Source organism: Loxodonta africana, chromosome 21 (assembly GCF_030014295.1).
Source record: "Loxodonta africana isolate mLoxAfr1 chromosome 21, mLoxAfr1.hap2, whole genome shotgun sequence".
Classification (NCBI taxonomy): domain Eukaryota; kingdom Metazoa; phylum Chordata; class Mammalia; order Proboscidea; family Elephantidae; genus Loxodonta; species Loxodonta africana.
Window position 1 is genome coordinate 28,435,875 of NC_087362.1, and position 22,586 is coordinate 28,458,460.

General features: G+C 42.8%; 1 protein-coding gene across 1 annotated transcript; it reads right to left on the reverse strand.

The window, feature by feature from the left end:
* Positions 1 to 15,451: 15,451 nt before the first annotated feature.
* Positions 15,452 to 17,515, reverse strand: LOC104847299 (protein FAM90A27P-like). The gene is made up of 3 exons (XM_064274178.1): positions 17,436 to 17,515; positions 16,901 to 17,009; positions 15,452 to 16,243 (listed from the first exon to the last, which is right to left on the reverse strand). The coding sequence occupies exons 1-3, from the start codon at positions 17,513 to 17,515 to the stop codon at positions 15,452 to 15,454; spliced, it is 981 nt and encodes a 326-aa protein (XP_064130248.1).
* Positions 17,516 to 22,586: the final 5,071 nt, after the last annotated feature.

Sequence of the window (22,586 nt, forward strand, 5' to 3'; positions counted from 1 at the left end):
CAAATATATGGTTTCTCTCCTATGTGAGTTAAACCTGTTGAATAGGAGGAGAACAAGCTCAGGCTCAGTTAGTGGGCAGAGCCTCTTTGTGAGTTATAAACCCTAAGATAGTGCAAGTGTGAAGTGGAAGTGCTGTTTGCTGAAGACATGAGAGATGGAGACCTGAGTCAGAGGCTGAGATCAGGTGAGAGAGCTGGCAGGTAAGTACAGAGTCTTAAAAACAATAGTTGGACTTGAATGGGCTTCTGGAAGGAAGGGCCCAGCTGAAGAAACAGAAGTTGAATGGGATCCCATCTGCACTCAGGCTCTCTGGCCAGAAACAGGCCCTGCAATCCTGGGCTTTCTTCCCAGCCTCTCAAGATCACTGGTGGAAACCCTGCACACATTGCAAAGTGACCTTGAATAGACTCCCTTGCCTTCATCTGTTCTCCAGCCTGGAGACCACCTAGTGGGATACCTCATAACCCATACCACATTGGACCTATCAGCCATAGCCTTTCCACATTCTACCTCCCAATTGACTCTCCCCATCCACCTCTGATCTGTTCCCAGATGGGTAGAATTGGATGTATCCAACAAAGGCCACAGACACAGGAACAGGTGAAAGACAAAGACTTGTACACCATCCTAATATCAGGTTGAAAGGAACTACAGAGCCTACCAAGACGACTCTGTGTCCCCACCAAACTGTCATGACCTGGGCTCCCAACCTTTGATGCTAACCAAGAAGTGGACTCTCCTTAAGCCCTTCAGAACCTCAGAATGCTGGCTACATCTAGGAAAATCAAGAACTGACATACCTACTAGCAGAAGGAATCCAATGGAAGAAGGGAGATAAAGCATGAATGGAGGGACCCAAACAGTCATGTGAGATCAAGATGGTAGAGCCAGATGTGGGTGGGGAAGGTGCCAGGGCCTGGCCACAAAAGTTGTAGGATCCATGCTTCTTCCAAGACATGTAACACTGGACATAAGAGTACTGACAATCTGCCTTCCTCAGAATTTCTGGGACACAAGTTGCCAAGCCATCTGACCTCACACAGTCCACTCAGATCTCACAGATGGGCACTGGGCCACAAGGAAAAATGTATGGGTGTTGTGTGCATGCTGAAGAGTCAAAGGAGAGATAGAATCAGGCAACCTCCCAACAGAATCCTGATCCCCTCTCCCACCTATAATCTGTGTCCGGATGGGTAGAATCAGGACATATCCCACAAAGACACAGACACAGGAGGAACTGAGTGATGAAGGCTTGCCCATCATCATAATATCTGTTTGAAGGGAACTGTAGAACCTAGCAACCTGGTTGAGTAATGCTGCCACAACTGTCATGATTTGGGTTTCTGATCTGTCATGCTTTCTTCTCAAGTGTACTACATTCCACAGTTCTCGATGAGAGGTGACTTCAGAGCTTCAAATGCATGCAATATGGCTCTTCAGAATTGCTGGGCTGTCTCCCAGTCCCAGATTCCCCCATCATTTGCCAGTGCCCCTTTCCTAGCTCTGCCAATGGTTTCTGGGGGGATTTCCATGTTGATGGTGAACAAGCTGAGACTGAGCCTTCCTGTGTACAACAGTCAGTTATTCACCACCCTCGCCACATGTCCGGTGATCCAAATAGGCATATACAGGTTTCTAGGTGTAATCAACTTGAACCTGGGGGAAAGAAGCCTGCCTGGGACCCCACCCCAGGCAACACGTGGCCTGCTCTTCTGCACATAGACATCTGAGACTATGCTGGCAATGTCTAGGAAAATTAGGAACCCAAAGAAGCTACTAGGGAAGAAGAAATTCAATGAAAGAGGGAAGTAAGTAAAATGAAAGGGTCCAAACATTCTTGTGGGACCAAAGTGGTAGAGCTTGCTGTGGGTACAGGCAGTGCCAGGTACTAACCAACAAGGTCTTACAGTCAAGGCTTCTTCCCAGACATGTAGCACTAGGTACAACAATGCTGTTATTTCTCCCACTCTCAGACCATCAAGGCCACAAGTTCACAATACATCTAACCACACACAGTCTACTGGGATCGCACAGATAGTCACTGTGTAGTGGGGAGATGTGGACGGGAGTTGAGTGCATGAAGACAAGTTAAAGGGAAAATGAACTCAGGCTGAGTTAAATATGCAGAGACCATTCAGAAAGGACAACACGGTAGGGTGGGAGGTGCTTGTGTGATGTGAGACTGAAGAGATAAGAAGATGGAGTATGAGTCAAAGACACAGAGGAGGGCACTGGCAAGTTAGTTGAGTTGGCTTGAATGTGTTTCCTGAAGTAAGTGTCCAACCTAAGGAACAGGAGCTGAAGGGCCTCCTATCTTAGCTCAGGCTCTCTCTGGCCAGGATCAGAACATGGAGTCCTGGCCTTTCCTCCTGGACCCACAGGAGCCAGGATGGAGGCCCTGGATGGGTCGCAAAAGGACCTCCAAGCCACATCCTCTACTCCCATTCTGAACCCACCCCTAGAAACCATCTCAAAAGGCATCCTCTTGGTTCCTCCTCATTTGGGACTTATTTAGACACAGCCCTTCCCTGTTCTGCCTTCAAATGTCACTGCCACCCACAAATTGTGACTCTTACTTCTTTTAGGTAGAAAGGGACAATGTCACAAACAAGACAGAACGACTGAAGCACTTCATTGAGAATTGCTTTCCCGCCACCCTAAAACCAGGTGGAAGGAGGTGCAGAGTTTAGCAAGCTGACAGTGGGCCCTGGGATTCAAGTTGTGATCTGAGTTTCCTTCTGCATTGCTTTGACACTAAGCATGCTGATTTCCAGAGATCTATGCAGGATTCTATGATAGAATTTTGAAAGACCAACAACTTCTTCATTGCAAATCCCTTTTTTCACCAACATCAGTGGCGACTCTATATGGGGACATCACCAGGTGGAGTAAAAAGGGATCAAATCGACTACATCTATGGAAAGAGATGATGGAAAAGTTTAGTACCATCAGTCAGAAGAAGGCCACGGGCCAGCTGTGGAACACACCATCAATTGCTCAACCGCAAGTTCGAGTTGAAACTGAAGAAAATTAGAAGAAGCCCACAAGAGCCAAAGTACAACCTTGAGTATATCCCACCTGAATTTAGAGATTGTTTCAAGACTAGATTTGATGCATGACCACTAATGATCGAAGACCAGACAAGTTGTGGAGGGACATCAAGGACATCATATTAAAAAAAGTAAGTGGTCATTAAATAGACAGGAAGGAAAGAAATGACCAAAATGAATGTCAGAAGAGACTCTGAAACTTGCTCTTCAACATCGAGCAGCTAAAGCAAAAGGAAGAAAGGATGAAGTAAAAGAACTGAACAGGGGATTTCAAAGGGCAGCTAGAGAAGACAAAGGAAAGTATTATAATGACATGTGCAAAGAGCTGGAGATACAAATCCAAGAGGCAAAAACACTCGGCATTTCTGAAGCTGAAAGAAGAGAAGAAAAAAAACCTCAATTTCCAACAGTGATGAACTCCATGGGGAAAATACTAAACGACCCCGGAAGTATCAGAAGATGATGGAAGGAATACACTGTCATTATACCAGAAAGAATTGGTCAACATTCAACCACTTCATGAGGGAACATATGATAAGGAGCCAATAATACTGAAGGAAGAAGTCCAAGCTGCACTGAAGGCATTGGTGAAAAACAAGGCTCCAGGAGTTGACGGAATATCAGTTGGAATAGTTCAGCATATGGATGCTGCACTGGAAGTCCTCACTCCTCTATGCCAAGAAATTTGGAAGACAGCTACTTGGTCAACCGACTGGAAGAGATCCATATTTATGCCTACTCCCAAGAAAGGTGATCCAACAGAATGCACAAATTAATGAAAACTATCATTAATATCACATGCAAGCAAAATTGTGCTGAATATCATTCAAAAGCAGCTGTGGCAGTGTATCAACAGATAATTGCAGGAAATTCAGGCCAGATTCAGAAGAGGACATGGATCCAGGGGTGTCATTGCTGATGTCAGATGGGTCCTTGCTGAAAGCAGACACTACCAGAAGGATGTTTACCTGTGTTTTATTGACTATGTAAAGGCATTTTACTGTGTGAATCATAAATTATGAAAAACATTGCGAAGAATGGGAATTCCAGAGCACTTTACTGTGTTCATGAGGAACAGGTACATACATCAAGAGGCAGTTTTTCACACAAAAAAGGGGGATACACCATGGTTTAACGTCAGAAAATGCGTGAGTCAGAGTTGCATCCTTTCACCTTACCTGTTCAATCTGTATGCTGAGCACATAATCCGAGAAACTGGACTATATGAAGAAGAACGGGGCATCAGGATTGGAGGAAGACTCATTAACAACCTGTGTTGTGTAGATGACACACACTTGTTTGCTGAAAGTGAAGAGGAGTTGAAACACTTATTGATGAAGACTGAAGACCAAAGCCTTCTGTGTGGATTACATCTCAAAGTCAAGAAAATGAAAATCTGCACAACTGTACCCATAAGCCACATCATAATAAATGGAGAAAAGATTGAAGTTGTCAAGAATTTCATATTACAATCAAGAAATCAAAAGACCCATTGCATTGGGCAAATCTGCTACAAGGGACCTCTTTGAAGCATTGAAAACCAAAGATGTCACTTTGAAGACTAAGGTGCACCTGACCCAAACCGTGGTATTCTCAATTGCATGATATGCATGTGAAAGCTGGACAATGAAAAAGGAATACCGAAGAATTAATCTTTTTAAATTGTTGTGTTGGTGAAGAATATTCAATATACCATGGACTATCACAAGAACAAAGAAATCTGTCTCGGAACGAGTAAAACCAGAATGCTCCTTAGAAGCAAAGATGGCAGAACTGCTTCTTACATACTATAAACATGTTGTCAGGAGAGATCAGTCCCTGGAGAAGGAAATCGTGCTTAGTAAAGTAGAGGGTCAGCAGAAAAGAAGACCCTCAATGAGATCAGTTGACACAATGGCTGCAACGATGGGCTCAAGCATAACAATACTTGTGAGGATGGTGCAAGACTGGGCAGTGCTTTGTTCTGTGGTACATAGGGTAGCTATAAGCTGAAACTGACTCAAGAGCACCTACCAACAACATGCAAGAGGTGCAGACCTGGAGGGGCTTACAGATTATCTGGTTCTTTGCAAACACCCTGATCCCATTCTGGGCTTGTTTCCACATCCACCTCCCAGTAATGGCTGCCAAAAGAGAACGGAGGGGAGCCAAGGACAAACACGAAGTTAAGTGTCCAACCTAAGGAACAGGAGCTGAAGGGCCTCCTATCTTATCTCCCAGCACAACCTTCCCAATTCTGTATGAAATCTGAGTACCCAACACAGCTTGGATTAGGAGGTTAGTGTTGTCTGTGTCAACATCTAAGGTCATATCTACTTGGAACTTCAGCATCCTTTCAACCATACCTAGAATAGGTCCCAGCTGGGGCTCCAGTTCCTTCATACTGGAAACCACCTCATGGAGCTGGAAATTCTGTCTGATGTCTTTCTTCCTAGTAATCAGAGGGCAGAATGCACACAATAAAGTTTCCCACGAGGCTGCATCTGCAGTGAATTGAAGCAGGAAAGCAGCAGGCATTGCCACATTTCAGGTACATGCGGTTTTCAAGATGACCCCAGCATACAGAACATCTACTTGCTTTTTACATTGCACAGCCATGGACACTTTCTATCAGCAGGTTCTTCTCCGGTTTCCAGTGTCTTCTACAAACAGTCAGTTCTGGAATGATGTCCACAGGCTTAGAGCTTTTATAAAGAGTCCCTCCTCCTACCTACTGACATCCTGACTCTCTTTAATTCAATCAAACATTGATTATATTCTGACATCAACGATATTTTTACTCATACAATAGAGAAGTTATAACAACCAAAGTAGATAATTTTATCCTGAGAATGATTTATTTTAAATATGAAACAATTGGGAGAGTATCATCTAGACAGGATCCTGTATATTAAGTCTGTTCATCTGGCTTTAGAAGTGAAACTTTTAAAATAAAATATTTGGCATCAATTGTAATCCTTAAGAATGGAGCTAGTTTGAAATACTTCTTGCTCACAAAAGTAAAGCCTCAGCTTTAGATAAAGGAATTCAAACCATATCAGAAGGCTTTTTAGGAATCATATTCATCACACCACAGTAATTTCTGAAAGGAATTTTTCTCCAGATTGCAAAGATCCTATCTTAAAAGCATAGTAAAAAAAAAAAATCCCAAAACCGTTCCACAATACTCCAGGTCCAGCCAGTCAAGGTCCTGGTTTTTGGTTGAGTCAGCAGGTACCACCACCAGATCAACAACCTTATGTTTATTTGGAGACCTGGTGGCAGAGGGGATGAGAGCTCAGCTGCTAATGTTTAGACAGAGAGAGAGGTCAAACTCTGGCTAAGCAGGATTCAGCACTTAGCTGCTAAAAGACCTCAGAGGTCCAACCATGTGGAAATCAGCTTCCAAAAAGATGATGGCCTTGGAAAGCCTATGGGACAGATCCATAGAGACGCATCTGAATCAAAATCAACTGCTCAGCAAGGGGTATGGGTTTTTTCCTTTTGTATGAACGTATGGATGTATGCAAATATGCACATGCATACATGTATACATAATGTTTATCTTACTATCTCGGTAAATTTTTTTTGTTTTAAAACGTTCTTCCATTTTGCGAGTTTTCTTGCTTCTTGTAGATTGAGTGTTGCCTCATCAATATAACTGCCTCAAACACTGCTTCATTAACATCGTCGATTTACATCCCACAGGAAAATCCCATCAGATGACACAATGGGGGACAATCACACAATACTGGGAATCGGCCTAGCCACATTTTAAGGGGACACAATTCAATCCATAACAAAGTCCTTTGCCCACTTTTTTAATTGGGTTCTTTGTATATTTGTGCTTTGGTTGAAAAAGTTCTTCTCTTTGTTTTTTTGAATTTGGATATGAGACCCTTATTAGATAGGGTTCCTGATAACTTTCTCCTCGTGTGTACATTGTGTCTTTACTTTCTTCATATCTCCACATCTTTCTTATGCACCTTATCGCACAACTAGCACGTAGATATGCTAAAGGAATGAGGTCCCAGAGAAATAAAAAAGCACTCGAGAAACAGGTGCTACATATGGAGGGAGAAACAAGTTATTTGCGATTCCTAAGGAAATCAAACTCCCTAAAAAGCCAGCCCCTTTTTCTTGATCAGGTTAGCAAATGTAGATAGCAACACAGTAAATTTCTATTTCTGGGCTAAGCACCCATGTAAATTCAAGTTCACCAAGTGACTCATATGAGACAAGTCAGTCCCCAAGTAATGCTTCTCACAACTTAATCTGCACATGAATCAATTGAGAATATTGCTATTTGGATGCAGTAGGGCTGGGTTGCACCTGAAAAATGCATATTTCAAGCAAATTCTAGATCCAAGAATAAACTGTGTGTATGGAAGTTCTTTTTACAATCCAGTTAATCAAACAAATACGTATTTATATGGACCTTTGGGGTTTTTTTGGGGTGGGGTGGTTAGATTATGTGCAAATAAAAATACCTACACAAAATGTCGTAACTGTGAACATTTTATTAACATTGAAGAAAATTTACAATACAACTTTACAGTAAATGTTAATAACAAAAAGATCAATAGAATATTCCCAATGCTGGTTCCCACTTAAACATTCCCACAGACTCAAAACCTTAGCCTCAGTACACGGCACTGCTTCAATGAGACAGATCCCACTGATGGATTCTTTAAGTCTTTCCAAAACCTACTCATTTTCACACCAAATACAATGAATTACATAGCTTCCAGTGACAGTATACTTGAATATTTACTCCCATGTTGACTTAGTTCCTATCCAAATAACTAAATTACAACCACTACCATAGGCCTGTTGCATAAGGTCCATATTATATTCAACTTAAAATGCAAAATTAAAATAGGCAGTCTCGGCATGTCTGTCTTTTGACAATACCTGAGAGTCCACCATTGCACTCCCACCACATCTGAGGATGTGATTCAACAAATACACCCTGTTCCCTGTATCTTTCCCCTCTGTGCTCATTTAGTCACAATCCATTCATGTGAGGCTTAAGGCTGAGGGTCCCTACCATAGAGGTCTCACTCCCAGTCACTCCCCTTAAAAGGAGGCCAGAAGCCTCACAAGAATCCACGAACTGTGTCTCTCACAATTCTCAAGAACCTAAAGGCTCCCTACAAGAGGTCTAGGCTACTCAGGAGGGAGAGAGGTGGGAGATGTTCTGAACCTGGAGCTCCACTGTCCATTTTCCATTCTTGTGAAGACAATTCTGAGTGGCTGTCGTGGAACAGAGCTAGAAAGTGGGGGTGGAAGGATAGGGCTGGTTTCGACAGTATTCAGTTGAGGTCTACTGTGCGGCGGCTGGAGGTCAGTCATCCCGGTGACTTGGGGTGGCCCATTGGGTCCAAATTCACTTGTATTGGAGAGAGGCTGGCCAGCTCCCACATCAGGTCTCTTTCTGCTCTGTTGCACAATCTCTAGGGTTGTGAGTTTTGCTTTCTTCACAGGATTCAAGCAGTTCTGTTTGGGGGTCTGGGCAGATCTTTTTCCTGGTGCCTGAATGCTGAGTGGAGAGTCCTGGCCCCTTCTACCTCTGGCAGGCTGTGGACTGGATTTTGAGATCCTATCAGGACCCTGGGCTTGTGCCTTGGGGCTGAGGACATGGCCCAGGGCAAGGGTTTTTGAGGCCGGCTGGGAAACATAATAAGCACAAGCATCACATCTGTTGTCTGTTGTCTTGGCCATGGTGGTAGAGTCCTGGCCAAAGTGTTTGGTTGCTGGCTGAAAAGAACTAGTGATATCCACTTCTTCTTTAGTTTGTCCATGAGATGAGAAGAAGCTTGGATCATGATCTTGGATGGGAGACCTTTCAGGGAAGATGGATTTCTGGTCAGGTTTCCTTACAGGTAGGTGCCCAGTTTCTGAGAGAAGGGTCCAGGACAGATCGCATCTTGGTAGTGTGAATGGGCATGGGCCTGCAAGGATGCTGTGGGAGAAGACACCGCAGGACATATATTAGGATTTCCTCCAAGTCAAGTGGAAAAGAAAACTCGACCAAACATAAAGGCGTGAAAGTTATCAACAGTAGAAGAAATACAGGCAGTCTCTTTGGATATGAAGAGGTACCCGAACACAGTTAGGCTCAGGGGAAATAAACTACAATTTCAGCTGGATATACTGTTCCCATCAGGCTGAAAACTATAAACTTTTGTACTATTCTGTCTTGCTTAATAATATAGAATAAACCCTTTCCTATAGACTTCTATGGAGTGGACATGGCTACAGGTCTTTTGAAGACGGATGGATGGCTAATGTGTTTTCAAGAGATATTTGGAAATACATAACACAACTTAAAAGATGCAGATTTTCCCATGTGTGAGTCTACCTCTTGGAAGGCATCTGACTAAATCACTTACACCTATGCACGGAAATGCTCCCACTAGCGTGTTTTTGGTAGGAATGCAAGAAATATTACAAAAACAAAGAAGCAAAGGGAAAATGGCCCCTGAAAAGTATGCAGGAAATTTGGAATCCTGTGGGCCACAATAGAATTGTAAAACACTTGTCACAGAAGGGGCATGGGAGTGAAGAAAATCAAGCTTACACAGAAGAGAAACAGAGTGGGGAACCCGGTTGACTCACCCTCAAGCAGTCACATGATTCTGTCGATTCCTTCCAATTTTGCTGCTTTTTCTCCTTGGATCTCTTGGGAAATTTCAGGAGTACAGCTTTCCTCTCATGCTCTTCTTCCCTGATTGGAAAACAGACAAAAACCTGTAAAGTGGACATGCTCCAAAAATTGTCCCAAACTAGGATTAGTATTCCAGGGGCCCAGTCCAATTCATGGTTTTGGGATGAGGCGGGTATTGAATCACTGTGATCTTTTCCAAGGCTGCCTATTTCCTCACCTCAGATTCATCCTTCAAACTCATTCAGCCCCCTAGATTTATCCGCTCTGTCCTTTAAGTTAGAGTCCGCTGTTCTGTCCCTACCATGCGCAAAGATAAAAGATATGCCCCATCCCTTCCCCTTAGAGATTGTCTGGTACTAGAATTATCTCCTGAATGTGGACAGCTGGAACATATTGAGCTCTTGGCTATTTCTCTCCAGTTATCCTGTCCTTCCCTGGAGATAGCTGGACACACGACATAGAGATGAAAACACATCATCTACTTTAATACCCAAGGACTTTCCATGTTTCTCACCTTTGTCTTTGTTCCTTCTCTCTTTCCAAGTTGTTAAAGGGCCAAAGGGTCTGAGGCTCCTGGGGCTTCTTTGGCTCCAGGTTCTCCTTCTTCATCTTTTCTGAACCCAAGGCCTGGGGTACTGTGGCCCCACTCCAGCACTTTATGGGGCACCTCTTACGTCTTGTTGTGTGCCCAAAGGCTCCACAGTTCTTGCACTTCCTCTGTGGGTAGAGAAGGAGGGTGCTTGGTGACTCAGTAGAAAAAACAGGCAACTTTCAAAGGTAAAGATAATATCAGATTTTAATAGTTAGGTCTTGTTTTGCTAGAGGGAACATCTGCACATGGCCCGATAAGTGTAAGGAATTTCAGGAGATTATGGTCCTGCTCCTGTCAGAGAAGGGAACTGGGAGGAACAACTACAGAGTCTAAGGATGAGGTTTATGAGCCAGATTTCCAGAAACTGAACAAACACTAGGCTGGAAAGGATGCTAAATAGGGAGAAAGATAGCCCCTCAAAAACTACAAATGGGCTAATTAACCAGGTGAGAATGTCACAAACCAGACCAGCCTTGAATGAGAAAGAACAATTGAGTTAAGAACATAGAAGGTTATATGTTCCAACCATCTCTCTAGAATCCATGCAGCCCTCCTGGTTCCTGGGAGGTCCAAGCCTCCACTTATCCTGGTATCTTCCTGCTCTGGTTGGGGAGCCCTCTGCGCCACCGGTCCTCTCCGTTGACTCTTCATGGTCTGGGCTTTATGGGGGGTCTGTGGGGCTGACGCTATGTGTAATCAACTGCCGTCTGCCTCAGCTCCTTGAAGCTTCAGGCCAGTCTTCCTCAGAAATTGATTTTTGGTTTCCTGAGTCACAAGATAAGGAAAATATCTTCTATAAATGGAGACGAAATTCCTCATGGACCTTCTTCTCCCAATGGGCATGAAGGTGCCTCTCTGCTCACTAAGTCAAACTTAAATCATTTTCCTCTGCTTGCAACGTGATCTCATTCTCTGCCATGATTACCTCCTCCCACAAACGGAGCCTCCCTCAGACAAAACTCTTGACACATAATTAGTGAATTAGGATTTGCACCATTGAATGCCTGATTCTGATTTTTATACTTTAGCATAATCAACTATATTAGGAAAAAAAGCCAAAGTTTCCCCAGACTTACAAAAGGATAGAAGGCTATGGGAATACTATGTCTGTTCTTTGTCAAATGTATAGAATAGTCTGGGGAAAAAATGTTCTCTTCTTAAAAGCTGAAATTTCCACCTTTTACATGTTGCAGTTGAGTCAATTCCAACTCGTAGCAACCCTATAGGGCAGAGTAGAACTGCCCCATAGGGTTGCCAAGGAACAGCTGGTGGATGCCAACTGCCCACCTTGGCGTTAGCTGCCCAATGCTTAACTACTGCAATACCAAGACTTCGCATTCTACATGAGAGGAGGCAATTTCCAATGATGAATTAATACATAAATTATTGTCTCCCCTAGGAAATTGGGACCTTCACGGTTGATGACCTGGACTGTTTTGCTTAGTGGTTTACCTTCATCATCTCACTTTATAACTTGTTTCTAATAAATACTCAATGAATTTACATTAACTAAGAACGTACCATTGAATTATTTACTCTTTTAATTACTTTGGCAAAACTACCAGGACTCTGTACCTGCTCATCCACTATCAAAGACGGGGCATTGGAATATCTTTAATTTGAAACTCAAATCTTAATGTAATAATTAAAATTCAGAATGATGCATTTTCTCATTCTTTAAAATGCTAAGGAATATTTACTCAACACCAAGAGTCAAACCACTGTAGATTTTCACAAGTACTATTCCTCTGAGCATTGAAAAGAACTAAAATTTAAAAAAGAAAAAAGACTAACCTGAAGCCCAGCTATCTTTGGCTGTCTGTCAACGGATCCTCAATAGATGGATACTGGGACGGCTCCGTGGTACAGTTTCCAGGACTTCTGAGGAAAGGTCACTCTGAGGGTGTTTCAAAAATAGGAACTAAGAGTCCTTCCCAAAGACTCTGGATGGGCTAGTTAGCCAGGAGACAAGGCCAGAAACCTGGAGAGAAGACCAGATGCAACTGACCAAGAATGACAGACTCTCAAGCTTTTATGTTGTCTCAACGTCATGTGATTTGTAAGCTCTTTAATCCAATCAATCCAATCCAATCACATTCAATGAGTCCAACATAACCCAATCTCACTTGATCTAATGAAATCTTGAGATGGGATCCCGTGTAATGTAATTCACTCAATCTAACGCAATCAGTCAATAATTCAGTTGGACTTAATCCAACCTCTTTTACCTGATCTACTTAACCTAATACAATTACCATTATCTAATCATCTAATTTGTTAATTTATTGTTTAAGATTTCCAGTTGAAGAAAAAAAACAAAAATCTGGAACCCGAAGCAGCTACTAGCTAGAGAAGGAATCCAAAGGAAGAAGGGAGGGAAAGTGTGAAAGGAAGGGCCCAGACATTCATTTGGGACCAAGATGGTAGAGCTGGATGTTTGTGGGGACAGTGCCAGGTCCTGGCCACCAAGGTCATAGGGTCCAGGCTTCCTCCCAGGCAGGTAACACTGGGCACATGACTACTGACAATCTGCCCTCCCCAGACCTTCGAGGACACAAGTTCTCAAGACACCTGACCCTACACAGTCTATTCGGATCTCATAGATAGGCACCTGGCCACAGCAGGATATGGACATGAGTTGAGTACATGATAAGGAATCAAAGAGAAGATTGATTCAGGATGAGTTGGAAGGGTGGAGGCCTTTGAGAGGGGACAGTGGGGTAGGGTGGGCAGGTTCTTGGGCTTTGCCAGGCTGAAGAGATGAGAAGATGGAGTCCAAGTTCAAGAGAGTTCAAATCCACCAGCTGCTCTTTGGAAACCCTATGGGGCAGTTATCCAATATCCTATAGGGTCACTGTGAGTCGGAACTGACTCCACTCCAATGGCTTTGATTGTTTTCTTTAGTTTTTTCATTTGGTTTTGTTTTGTTTTTTAATCCAGAGGTAATTCTTGAGTTCCAGTCTCAAAGGATCAAATCATATCTTTAGATCCTTCCCATGTAATGTAAACCATTCACTCTAAGGCAATCAATCCAATCAAATTCAGTTTAAATTAATCCAATGACATTTACCTAATCTTGTTAATCTAATTCGATCACTGTAATCTAAGCATCTAATTTCTCAATTTGTTCTTTAAGATTTCCAGGTTATTTTAGCAGTTGAAGTTTTTATTTATAATTTTTAAAAAATCTTTCAAACCCTGAACTCATGAAATTTTTACTCTAAATTTTCTAATGCATGTCTACATTTTTCCAATTCTATACATTTTTTTTTAGCCCTTGATACATTTCAGGTATATGTTTACAAATTATGAAAGACAGGCATATGATTACATTTGTTCTCGTCCAAGGTTAACAACCAAAAAAACCAAACCCATTGCCGCCCAGTCCATTCCTACTCATAGCCAACGTATAAGACAGAATAGAACTGCCCCATAGAGTTTCCAAGGAGTGGCTGGTAGATTCCAACTGCTGACACTTAGATAACAGCCGAGCTATAAAACTGCCCCACCAGAGCACCCATCCAACATTAGGGAGTCGCTCTTACCTTACTGATGTGCAAAGCCAACTCTGACATTTCAGAATTTATTATACGTGAAGGTCTGCTTAGTGGCAATATATTCTATCCATTAGTCTCTGGTTTTCAAATGGACAAACACTCTATGATCCTACTTATGTGAAATAAGCACATACATGTTGCCTTTGTGCTTAGCTGCCGTCAAGTCAGTTCCAGCTCATAGCTGCCCCATATACAAGAGAGTGGAGAAGTGCCCCATCCTGTACCATGCTCACAATTCTTGCATACTTGAGTCCATTGTGGCAAGCACTGTATCAATCCATTTCCTTGAATGTCTTTTCCCCTGACCCTCCACTTTATCAAGCATCATGTCTTTTCCAGGCACTACTCCCTCCTGATGGTATGTCCAAACTATGTGAGACAAAGTCTTGCAATCCTTGCTTCTGGCTGTGCTTCTTCCAAGACAAATTTCTTGGCAATTCTGTCAGTTCATGGTATATTTGATATTCAACGCCAATTCAAAGGCATCAATTCTCCTTCCGTCTTTCTTATTCATTGGGCAGCTTTCCCATGCATGTGAGATGATTGAAGCACCATGGCTTGGGTCAGGTGCACCTTAGTCCTCAAAGGGACATTTTTGTTTTTTAACACTTTCAAGAGGTCATTTGCAGCATATTTCTCCAATACAATGTGTCGTCTCAGTTCTTGGCTGCTGTTTCCATGGGCATTGATTCTGGATCCAGGTTAAATGAAATGCTTAACAACTTCACTGCACATGAATCAATTGAGAATATTGCTATTTTGATGCAGTAGGGCTGGGATGCACCTGAAAATGCATATTTCTAGCAAATTCTAGGTCCAGGAATAAACTGTGTGCATTAAAGTTCTTCTTACTATTCAGATAATCAAACTAATGCATATCTATATGGACCTTTGGGGTTTAGATTATGTGCAAATAAAAATACCTACACAAAATGTCATAATAGTGAACGTTTTATTAACATTGAAGAAAATTTACAATACGACTTTCCAGTAAATGTAAATAACAAAAAAGATCAATAGAATATTCCCAATGCTGGTTTCCACTTAAACATTCCCACAGACTCAAAACCTTAGCCTCAGTACAGGGCGCTGCTTAAATCAGACAGATCCCACTGATGGGTTCTTTAAGTCTTTCCAAAACTTACTCACTTTCACACCAAATACAATGAATTACATAGCTTCCAGTGACAGTATACTTGAATATTTACTCCCATGTTGACTTAGTTCCTATCAAAATAACTAAATTACAACAACTACCATAGGCCTGTTGCATAAGGTCCATATTATATACAACTTAATATGCAAAATTAAAATAGGCAGTCTAGGCATGTCTGTCTTTTGACAATACCTGAGAGTCCACCATTGCACTCCCACCACATCTGAGGATGTGATTCAACAAATACACCCTGTTCTCTGCATCTTTCCCCTCTGTGCTCATTTAGTCACAATCCATTCATGTGAGGCTTAAGGCTGAGGGTCCCTACCATAGAGGTCTCACTCCCAGTCACTCCCCTTAAAAGGAGGCCAGAAGCCTCACTAGAATCCGCGAACTGTGTCTCTCACAATTCTCAAGAACCTAAGGGCTCCCTACAACAGGTGTAGGCTACTCAGGAGGGAGAGAGGTGGGAGATGTTCTGAACCTGGAGCTCCACTGTCCATTTTCCATTCTTGTGAAGACAATTCTGAGTGGCTGGCGGGGAACAGAGCTAGAAAGTGGGGGTGAAAGAACAGGGCTGGTTTCAACAGTATTCAGTTGAGGTCTACTGTGTGGCGGCTGGAGATCAGTCATCCCAGTGCCTTGGGGTGGCCCGTTGGGTCCAAATTCAGTTGAATTGGAGAGAGGCTGGCCAGCTCCCACATCAGGTCTCTTTCTGCTCTGTTGCACAATCTGGAGGGTTGTGAGTTTTGCTTTCTTTGCAGGATTCAAGCAGTTCTGTTCGGGGGTCTGGGCAGATCTCTTTCCTGGTGCCTGAATGCTGAGTGGAGCGTCCTGGCCCCTTCTACCTCTGGAAGAGTGTGGACTGGATTTTGAGATCCTATCAGGACCCTGGGCTTGTGCCTTGGGGCTGAGGACATGGCCCAGGGCAAGGGTTTTTGAGGCCGGTTGGGAAACATAATAAGCACAAGCATCACATCTGTTGTCTGTTGTCTTGGCCATGGTGGTAGAGTCCTGGCCAAAGTGTTTGGTTGCTGGCTGAGAAGAGCCAGTGATATCCACCTCTTCTTTAGTTTGTCCATGAGATGAGAAGAAGCTTGGATCGTGATCTTGGATAGGAGACCTTTCAGGGAAGATGGATTTCTGGTCAGGTTTCCTTACAGGTGGCCAGTTCCTGAGAGAAGGGTCCAGGACAGATCGCATCTTGGTAGTGTGAACGGGCATGGGCCTGCAAGGATGCTGTGGGAGAGGACACCGCAGGACATAGATTAGGATTTCCTCCAAGTCAAGTGGAAAAGAAAAATCAACCAACATAAAGCCATGGAAGTCATCGAATTTTCTCTAACAGTGGAAGAAATACAGGCAGTCTCTTTGTATATGAAGAGCTACCCAACCTCAGTTAGGCTCAGGGAAAATAAGCTGCAATATCAGCTAGATACATTGTTCCCATCACACTGAAAACTATCAACTTTTGTACTATCGTATCTTGCTTAATGACGTGGAACAAGCCCTTTCCTACAGACTTCTATGGGGTGGACATGGCTAAAGTTCTTTTGAAGGCAGATGGATGGCTAATGTGTTTTCAAGAGATATTTGGAAATATGTAACGCAACTTAAAAGATGCATATTTTCCCATGTAGGAGTCTACCTCTTGGAAGGCATCTGACTAAATCACTTATACCTATGCACAAAATGCTCCCACTAGCATGTTTTTGGTAGGCACACAAGAAATATTACAAAAACAAAGGGAAAATGGCATCCAAAATGCATACAAAAATTTGAAATTCTATTGGCCAGAACAGAATTTTAAAACCTCTTGGCACAGAAGGGGCATGAGAGTGAAGAAAAATTCGCTTACACAGAAGAGAAATAGAGAAGGGAACCTGCTTGACTCACCCTTAAGTAGTCACAAGATTCTGTCGATTCCTTCCAATTTTGCTGCTGCTTCCCTTCGGGTCTCTCGGGAAATTTCTGGAGTAGAGCTTTTCTGTCATACTCTCCTTGCCTGATGGGAAAAAGAAAAACGTGTTAAGAGGACACACCCCAGGTTACTCTCCCAACATAAGATAAGAATTCTGGGGTCCCAGTCCTATTGTTTTGGGATGAGGGAGGTATTGAATCACTGTGATCTTTTCCAAGGCTGCCCAGTCCCTCATCTCAGATTCATCCTACAACCCATTCAACCCCCACATTTTGTCCATTCTCTACTGTAAGCTACATTCTGTTGTATTGTCCCTGCCATGTTCAAAGCTCCAAGATTTACCCTGGCCCATCCCCTTAGTGATTATCCGGGAGCATATTCAGGCCTTGGCTATTTCTCTCCAGTTACCCTGTCCTATTTCTCTCCAGTTACCCTGATGGCAGGACACACAACATAGAGATGAAAACACATCATCTCTTTCAATACACAAGGACTTTCCATGTTCCTCACCTTTGTCTTTGTTCCTTCTCTCTTTCCAAGTTGTTAAAGGGCCAAAGAGTCTTAGGCTCCTGGGGTTTCTTTGCCTCCATGTTCTCCTTCATCTTTTTTGAGTCCAAGGCTTTGGGCACTACAACCCTACTCCAGCACTTTATGGGGCACCTCTTACTTCTTGCTGTGTGCCCAAAGGCTCCGCAATTCTTACACTTCCTCTGTGGGTGGAGAAAGGGGTGGTTGGTCACTCAGCAGAAATAACAGGCAGATTTCAAAGCTCAGTATAAGATCAGATTTTAATAGTTAGGTCTTGTTTTGAGAAGGAAACATCTGCACATGGCCCGATATGTGTAAGGAATTTCAGGGGATTATGGCCCTGCCCATGCTAGAGCAGGAGACTGGGAGGAACAACTGGGAAGTCTAAGGATGAGGATTATGAGCCAGATTTCAAGACATTGACAAACACTAGGCTGGAAAGGACACTAACTAGGGAGTAAGACTCCTCCTCAAACAGTATAAATGGGCTGATTAGCCCGGTGAGAAGGTCGCAAACAGGACCAGCCTTAAATGAGAAAGAACAATTGAGTTAAGGACACAAAAGTTTACATCTTCAAACCATCTCTCTGGAATCCATTCAGCCCTTCTGGTTCCTGAGAGGTCCAAGCCTCCACTTACCCTGGGATCTTCCTGCTCTGGTTGGGGAACATTTTGGGCCACCGGTCCTCTCCATTGCCTCTTCATGGTCTGGACTTTATGGGGTCTGTCAGGCTGACCCTATTTGTAATCAACTGCCGTCTGCCTCAGCTCCTTCAAGCTTCAGGCCAGTCTTCCTCAGAAATTGACTTGGTTTCCTGAATCACGAGATAAGGAAAACATTGTATATAGACGGAGACAAAATTCCTCATACGCCTTCATCTCCCAATCGGTACGAAGGTGCCCACTAAGTCAAATCTAGATCATTTTCCTCTGCTCGCAAAGTCATCTCACCCTCTATCACGATTACCTCCTCCCACAAAGGGAGCTGCCTGCCCTCAGATCAAACTCTTGTCACATAGTTGGTGAATTAGGATTTGTACCATTGAATGCCTGGTTCTGATTTTGATAGTTTAGCATAATCGACTGTACTAGGAAAAAAAAGCCTAAGTATCCCCAGACTTACAAAAAACTCAAAGGTTATGGGAATGGTATGTCTATTCTTTGTTAAATTTATATAAAAGTCTGGGGAAAAAAATATTCTCTTCTTAAAAGCTAAAATTTCCACCTTTTACATATTCCAGTCAAGTCGATTCTGACTGATAGCAACCCTATATGACAGAGTAAAACTACCCTGTAGGGCTTCCAAGGAATGGCTGGTACACTCAAACTGCCACCCTTATGGTTAGCAGCCCAGTGCTTAACCATTGCAACACCAGGACTTCACCTTTTATATGAGAGGAGGCAATTTCCAATGACGAATGAACACCGAAAATCATTGTCTCCCTTAGTAGATTGGGACCTTCACAGTTGATGACCTGGACTGTTTTGTTTAGTGGTTTACCTTCATTGTCTCACGTTATAACTCATTTCTGATAAATGCACAATGAATCTACATGAAATAAGAATGCACAATTTAATTCTTTAGTCTTTTAATTACTTTGGCAAAACCACCAGGACTCTACAACTACTCATGCACTATCCCACACAAGGCAGGACACTGGGCTATATTTACTTTGAAACTCAAATCTTCATGCAATAATTGAATTCAGAATGATACATTTTATCAGCCTTTAAAATGCTAAACAATGCTTACCTCCATTCCAAAAGCCAAAACACTGTAGATTTTCAAAAGGACTACATCTCTAAGCATTTAAAAGAAGTTAAAATTAAAAAAAAAAAAAAAAGACTAACCTGAAGCCCAGCTGTCTGTGGCTGTGTCAACAGATCCTCGATGGATGGATACTGGGATGGCTCCGTGGTACAGGTTCCAGGGCATGAGATTCCAAAATAAGCAGTAGGATTCCTTCTCAAAGCCTCTGAATAGGCTAAATAGCCGGGAGAGGAGCTCACAAACCTGAAGAGAAGACCGCACTGGACTAAGAACAATGGACTCACAAGCTTTTATGTTGTCTCAAAGTCACGTGATTTATGTGCTCTTTAATCGAATCAATCCAATCCATCACATTCAATTAATCCATATAACCCGATCACAGTTGATCTAATTAAATCTTTAGATTGGCTCCTTTGTAATGTAATTCATTCACTCTAATGCAATCAATCAATAATTCGATTTGCTTAATCCAATCACATTTACCTATTCTAGTTAATCTAATACCACCACAGTTATCTAACCAGGTAATTTGTTAATTTGTTGCTTGCTTAATATTTCCAGTTTAAAAAAAAAAAAAAATCTGGAACCTGAAGCAGTACTAGCTGAAGAAAGAATCCAATGGAAGACAGAAGGGAAAATGTGAAAAGAAGGGCCCAGCCTACCATGTAGGACCAAGTAGGTAGAGCTGGATGTCACTGGGGACAGTCCCTGGTCCTGGCCACCAAGGTCGTAGGGTCCAGGCTTCTTCCCAGACAAATAACACTGGGCACAAGAGTACTGACAATCTGCTTCCTCAGACCTTGGAGGACACAAGTTCTCAAGGCACTTGGCCCTACACAGTCTATTCGGATCTTGCAGATACACACTGGCTTACAGCGGGATATGGACATGAGTTGGGTGCATGATAAGAAGTCAAAGAGGAAATGGATTCAGGCTGAATTGGAAGGGCAGAATCCCTTGAGTGGGGCCAGTGGGGCAGGGTTGCAGATGCTTGTGCTTTGCCTGGCTGAAGAGCTGAGAAGATGGAGTCTGAGTCCAAGAAAGTTTGAATCCACCAGCTGCTCTTTGGAAACCCTATGAGGCAGTTATCCTAAGTCCCATAGGGTCACCATGAATTGGAATCGACTCCACCCCAAAGGCTTTGATTGTTTTCTTTAGTCTTCTTTTTTTAATCCAGAGGTAATTCCTGAGTTCCAGTCTCAGATGATCTAATCAAATCTTTAGATCCACTCCCAAAGTAATGTAAACCATTCACTCTAAGGCAATCAACCCAATCAAATTCAATTTGAGTTAATCCAATCATATTTACCCAATCTAGTTAATCTAATATAATTGCAATGATCTCATCATCTAAATTGTCAATTTGTTTTTAACATTTCCAGTTTAATATTTGCAGTTGTAGTTTTCATAATTTAAAAAAAAATCTTCCAAGCCTTTAAATGCTAACAAACAGCCATCTAAGATACATCAATGGGACTCAACCAACCTGGAACAAAGGAGAATGAAGAACACCAAAGACACAAGGTAATTCTGAGCCCAAGACACAGAAAGGGCTGCATAAACAAGAGACTACATCAGCCTGAGACCAGAAGAACCACATGGTGCCCGGCTACAACCAACTGGAGGAGGAGACCAGTGGGATGCAGACTCAAAATCTCATAAAAACACCAGACTCAGTGGTCTGACTGAGACTAGAAGGACCCCAGAGGTCATGGTCCCTAGACCTTCTCTTAGCCCAAGACAGGAACCATTCCCAAAGCCAACTCTTCAGACAGGGATGGCACTGGACTATGGAACAGAAAATCATACAGGTAAAGAGTCAGCTTCTTGGATCAAGTAGACACATGAGACTATGTGGGCAGCTCCTGTCTGGAAGGGGAGAGGAGAGGGGAGAGAGTGTCAGAAGCTGGCCGAATGGACACGAAAATAGAGACTGGAGGGAAGGAGTGTGCTGTCTCCTAAGGGGGAGGCAACTAGAAGTCTATAACAAGTTGTATATAAATGTTTTGTATGAGAGACTGACTTGATTTGTAAACTTTCACTTAAAGCACAATAAAAATTGTTTTTAAAAATCTTCCAAGCCCTGAAATCATGAAATTTTACCCTACATTTTCCAATGTATCTCTATATTTTTCCAATTCTATACTTAGCCCTTGATACATTTCACATACATATTTAAAAATTTTGGGAGATGAGCGTACGATTACATTTATTTTCATCCAAGATTACCAACCAAAAAAACAATATCTGTTGCCGTCCAATCCTTCCCGACTCACAGCGGCCCTATAGGACAGAACAGAACTGCCCTATAGAGTTTCCAATGAGTGGCTGGTGGATTTCAACTGCTGGCATTTGGACAGCATCCGAGCTCTTAACAACTGCACCACCAGAGGTCCCATCCAACATTGTTGTTGTTGTTAGGTGCCGTCGAGTCGGTTCTGAATCATAGCGACCCTATGCACAACAGAACAAAACACTGCCCAGTCCTGAGCCATCCTGGCAATCGTTGTTAAGCCACCTCGTTGAGGGTCTTCCACTTTTCCAACGTTACCAAAACTTAACCAACCCTGTTACCCTCGAGTTGATTCTGAATTATAGCGACCCTATAGGACACAGTAGAACACCCCCATAGAGTTTCCAAGGATTGTCTGGAGGGTTGGAGCTGCTGACCTTTAGGTTAGCAGCCATAGCACTTAACCACCACACCACCAGGGTTTCCTTTCCAACATGAGGGAGTAATTATTTCCTTACTCATGTGCAAAACCAACTCTGATATTTCAGAATTTATTACACGTGAACGTCTGTTTAGGGGCAAAATACTCTAATCATTAGTCTCTGGTTTTCAAATGGACAAATACTATATGATCTCACCTATGTGAAATAAGCAAATACACGTTGCCATTGTCATTAGGTGCTGTCAAGTTAGTTCCAACTCATAGCCACCCTACATACAACAGAATGGAAAAGTGCCCTACCCTGCACCATGCTCACAATTGTTGCATGCTTGAGCCCACTATGGCAGCCACTGTGTCAATCCATCTCCTCGAATGTCTTTTTTCCTGACCTTCCACTTTACCAAGCATGATGTCCTTTTCCAGGGACTGGTCCCTCCTGATAATATGTCCAAACTATGGGAGACAAAGTCTCGCAATTCTTGCTCCTGGCTGTACTTCTTCCAAGAAAAAATTGTTCAAAATTCTGTCTCTTCATGGTATATATTTGATACATTCAACACCATAATTCAAAGGCATCAATTCTCTTTCAGTCTTCGTTATTCATTGTGCTGCTTTCCCGTGCATGTGAGGTGACTGAAGCACCATGGCTTGGGTCAAGTGTACTTTAGTCCTCAAAGTGATATCTTT

Coding starts and splice junctions, on each gene's coding strand:
- LOC104847299 (XM_064274178.1), bottom strand. CDS start 17,515: ATGGAGGCAAAGAAACCCCAGGAGCCTAAGACTCTTTGGCCCTTTAAC. Junction 17,010..17,435: donor GAGAAGGAACAAAGACAAAG/GTGAGGAACATG, acceptor TTTTCCCATCAG/GCAAGGAGAGTATGACAGAA. Junction 16,244..16,900: donor AATCTTGTGACTACTTAAGG/GTGAGTCAAGCA, acceptor CCTCTCCCACAG/CATCCTTGCAGGCCCATGCC.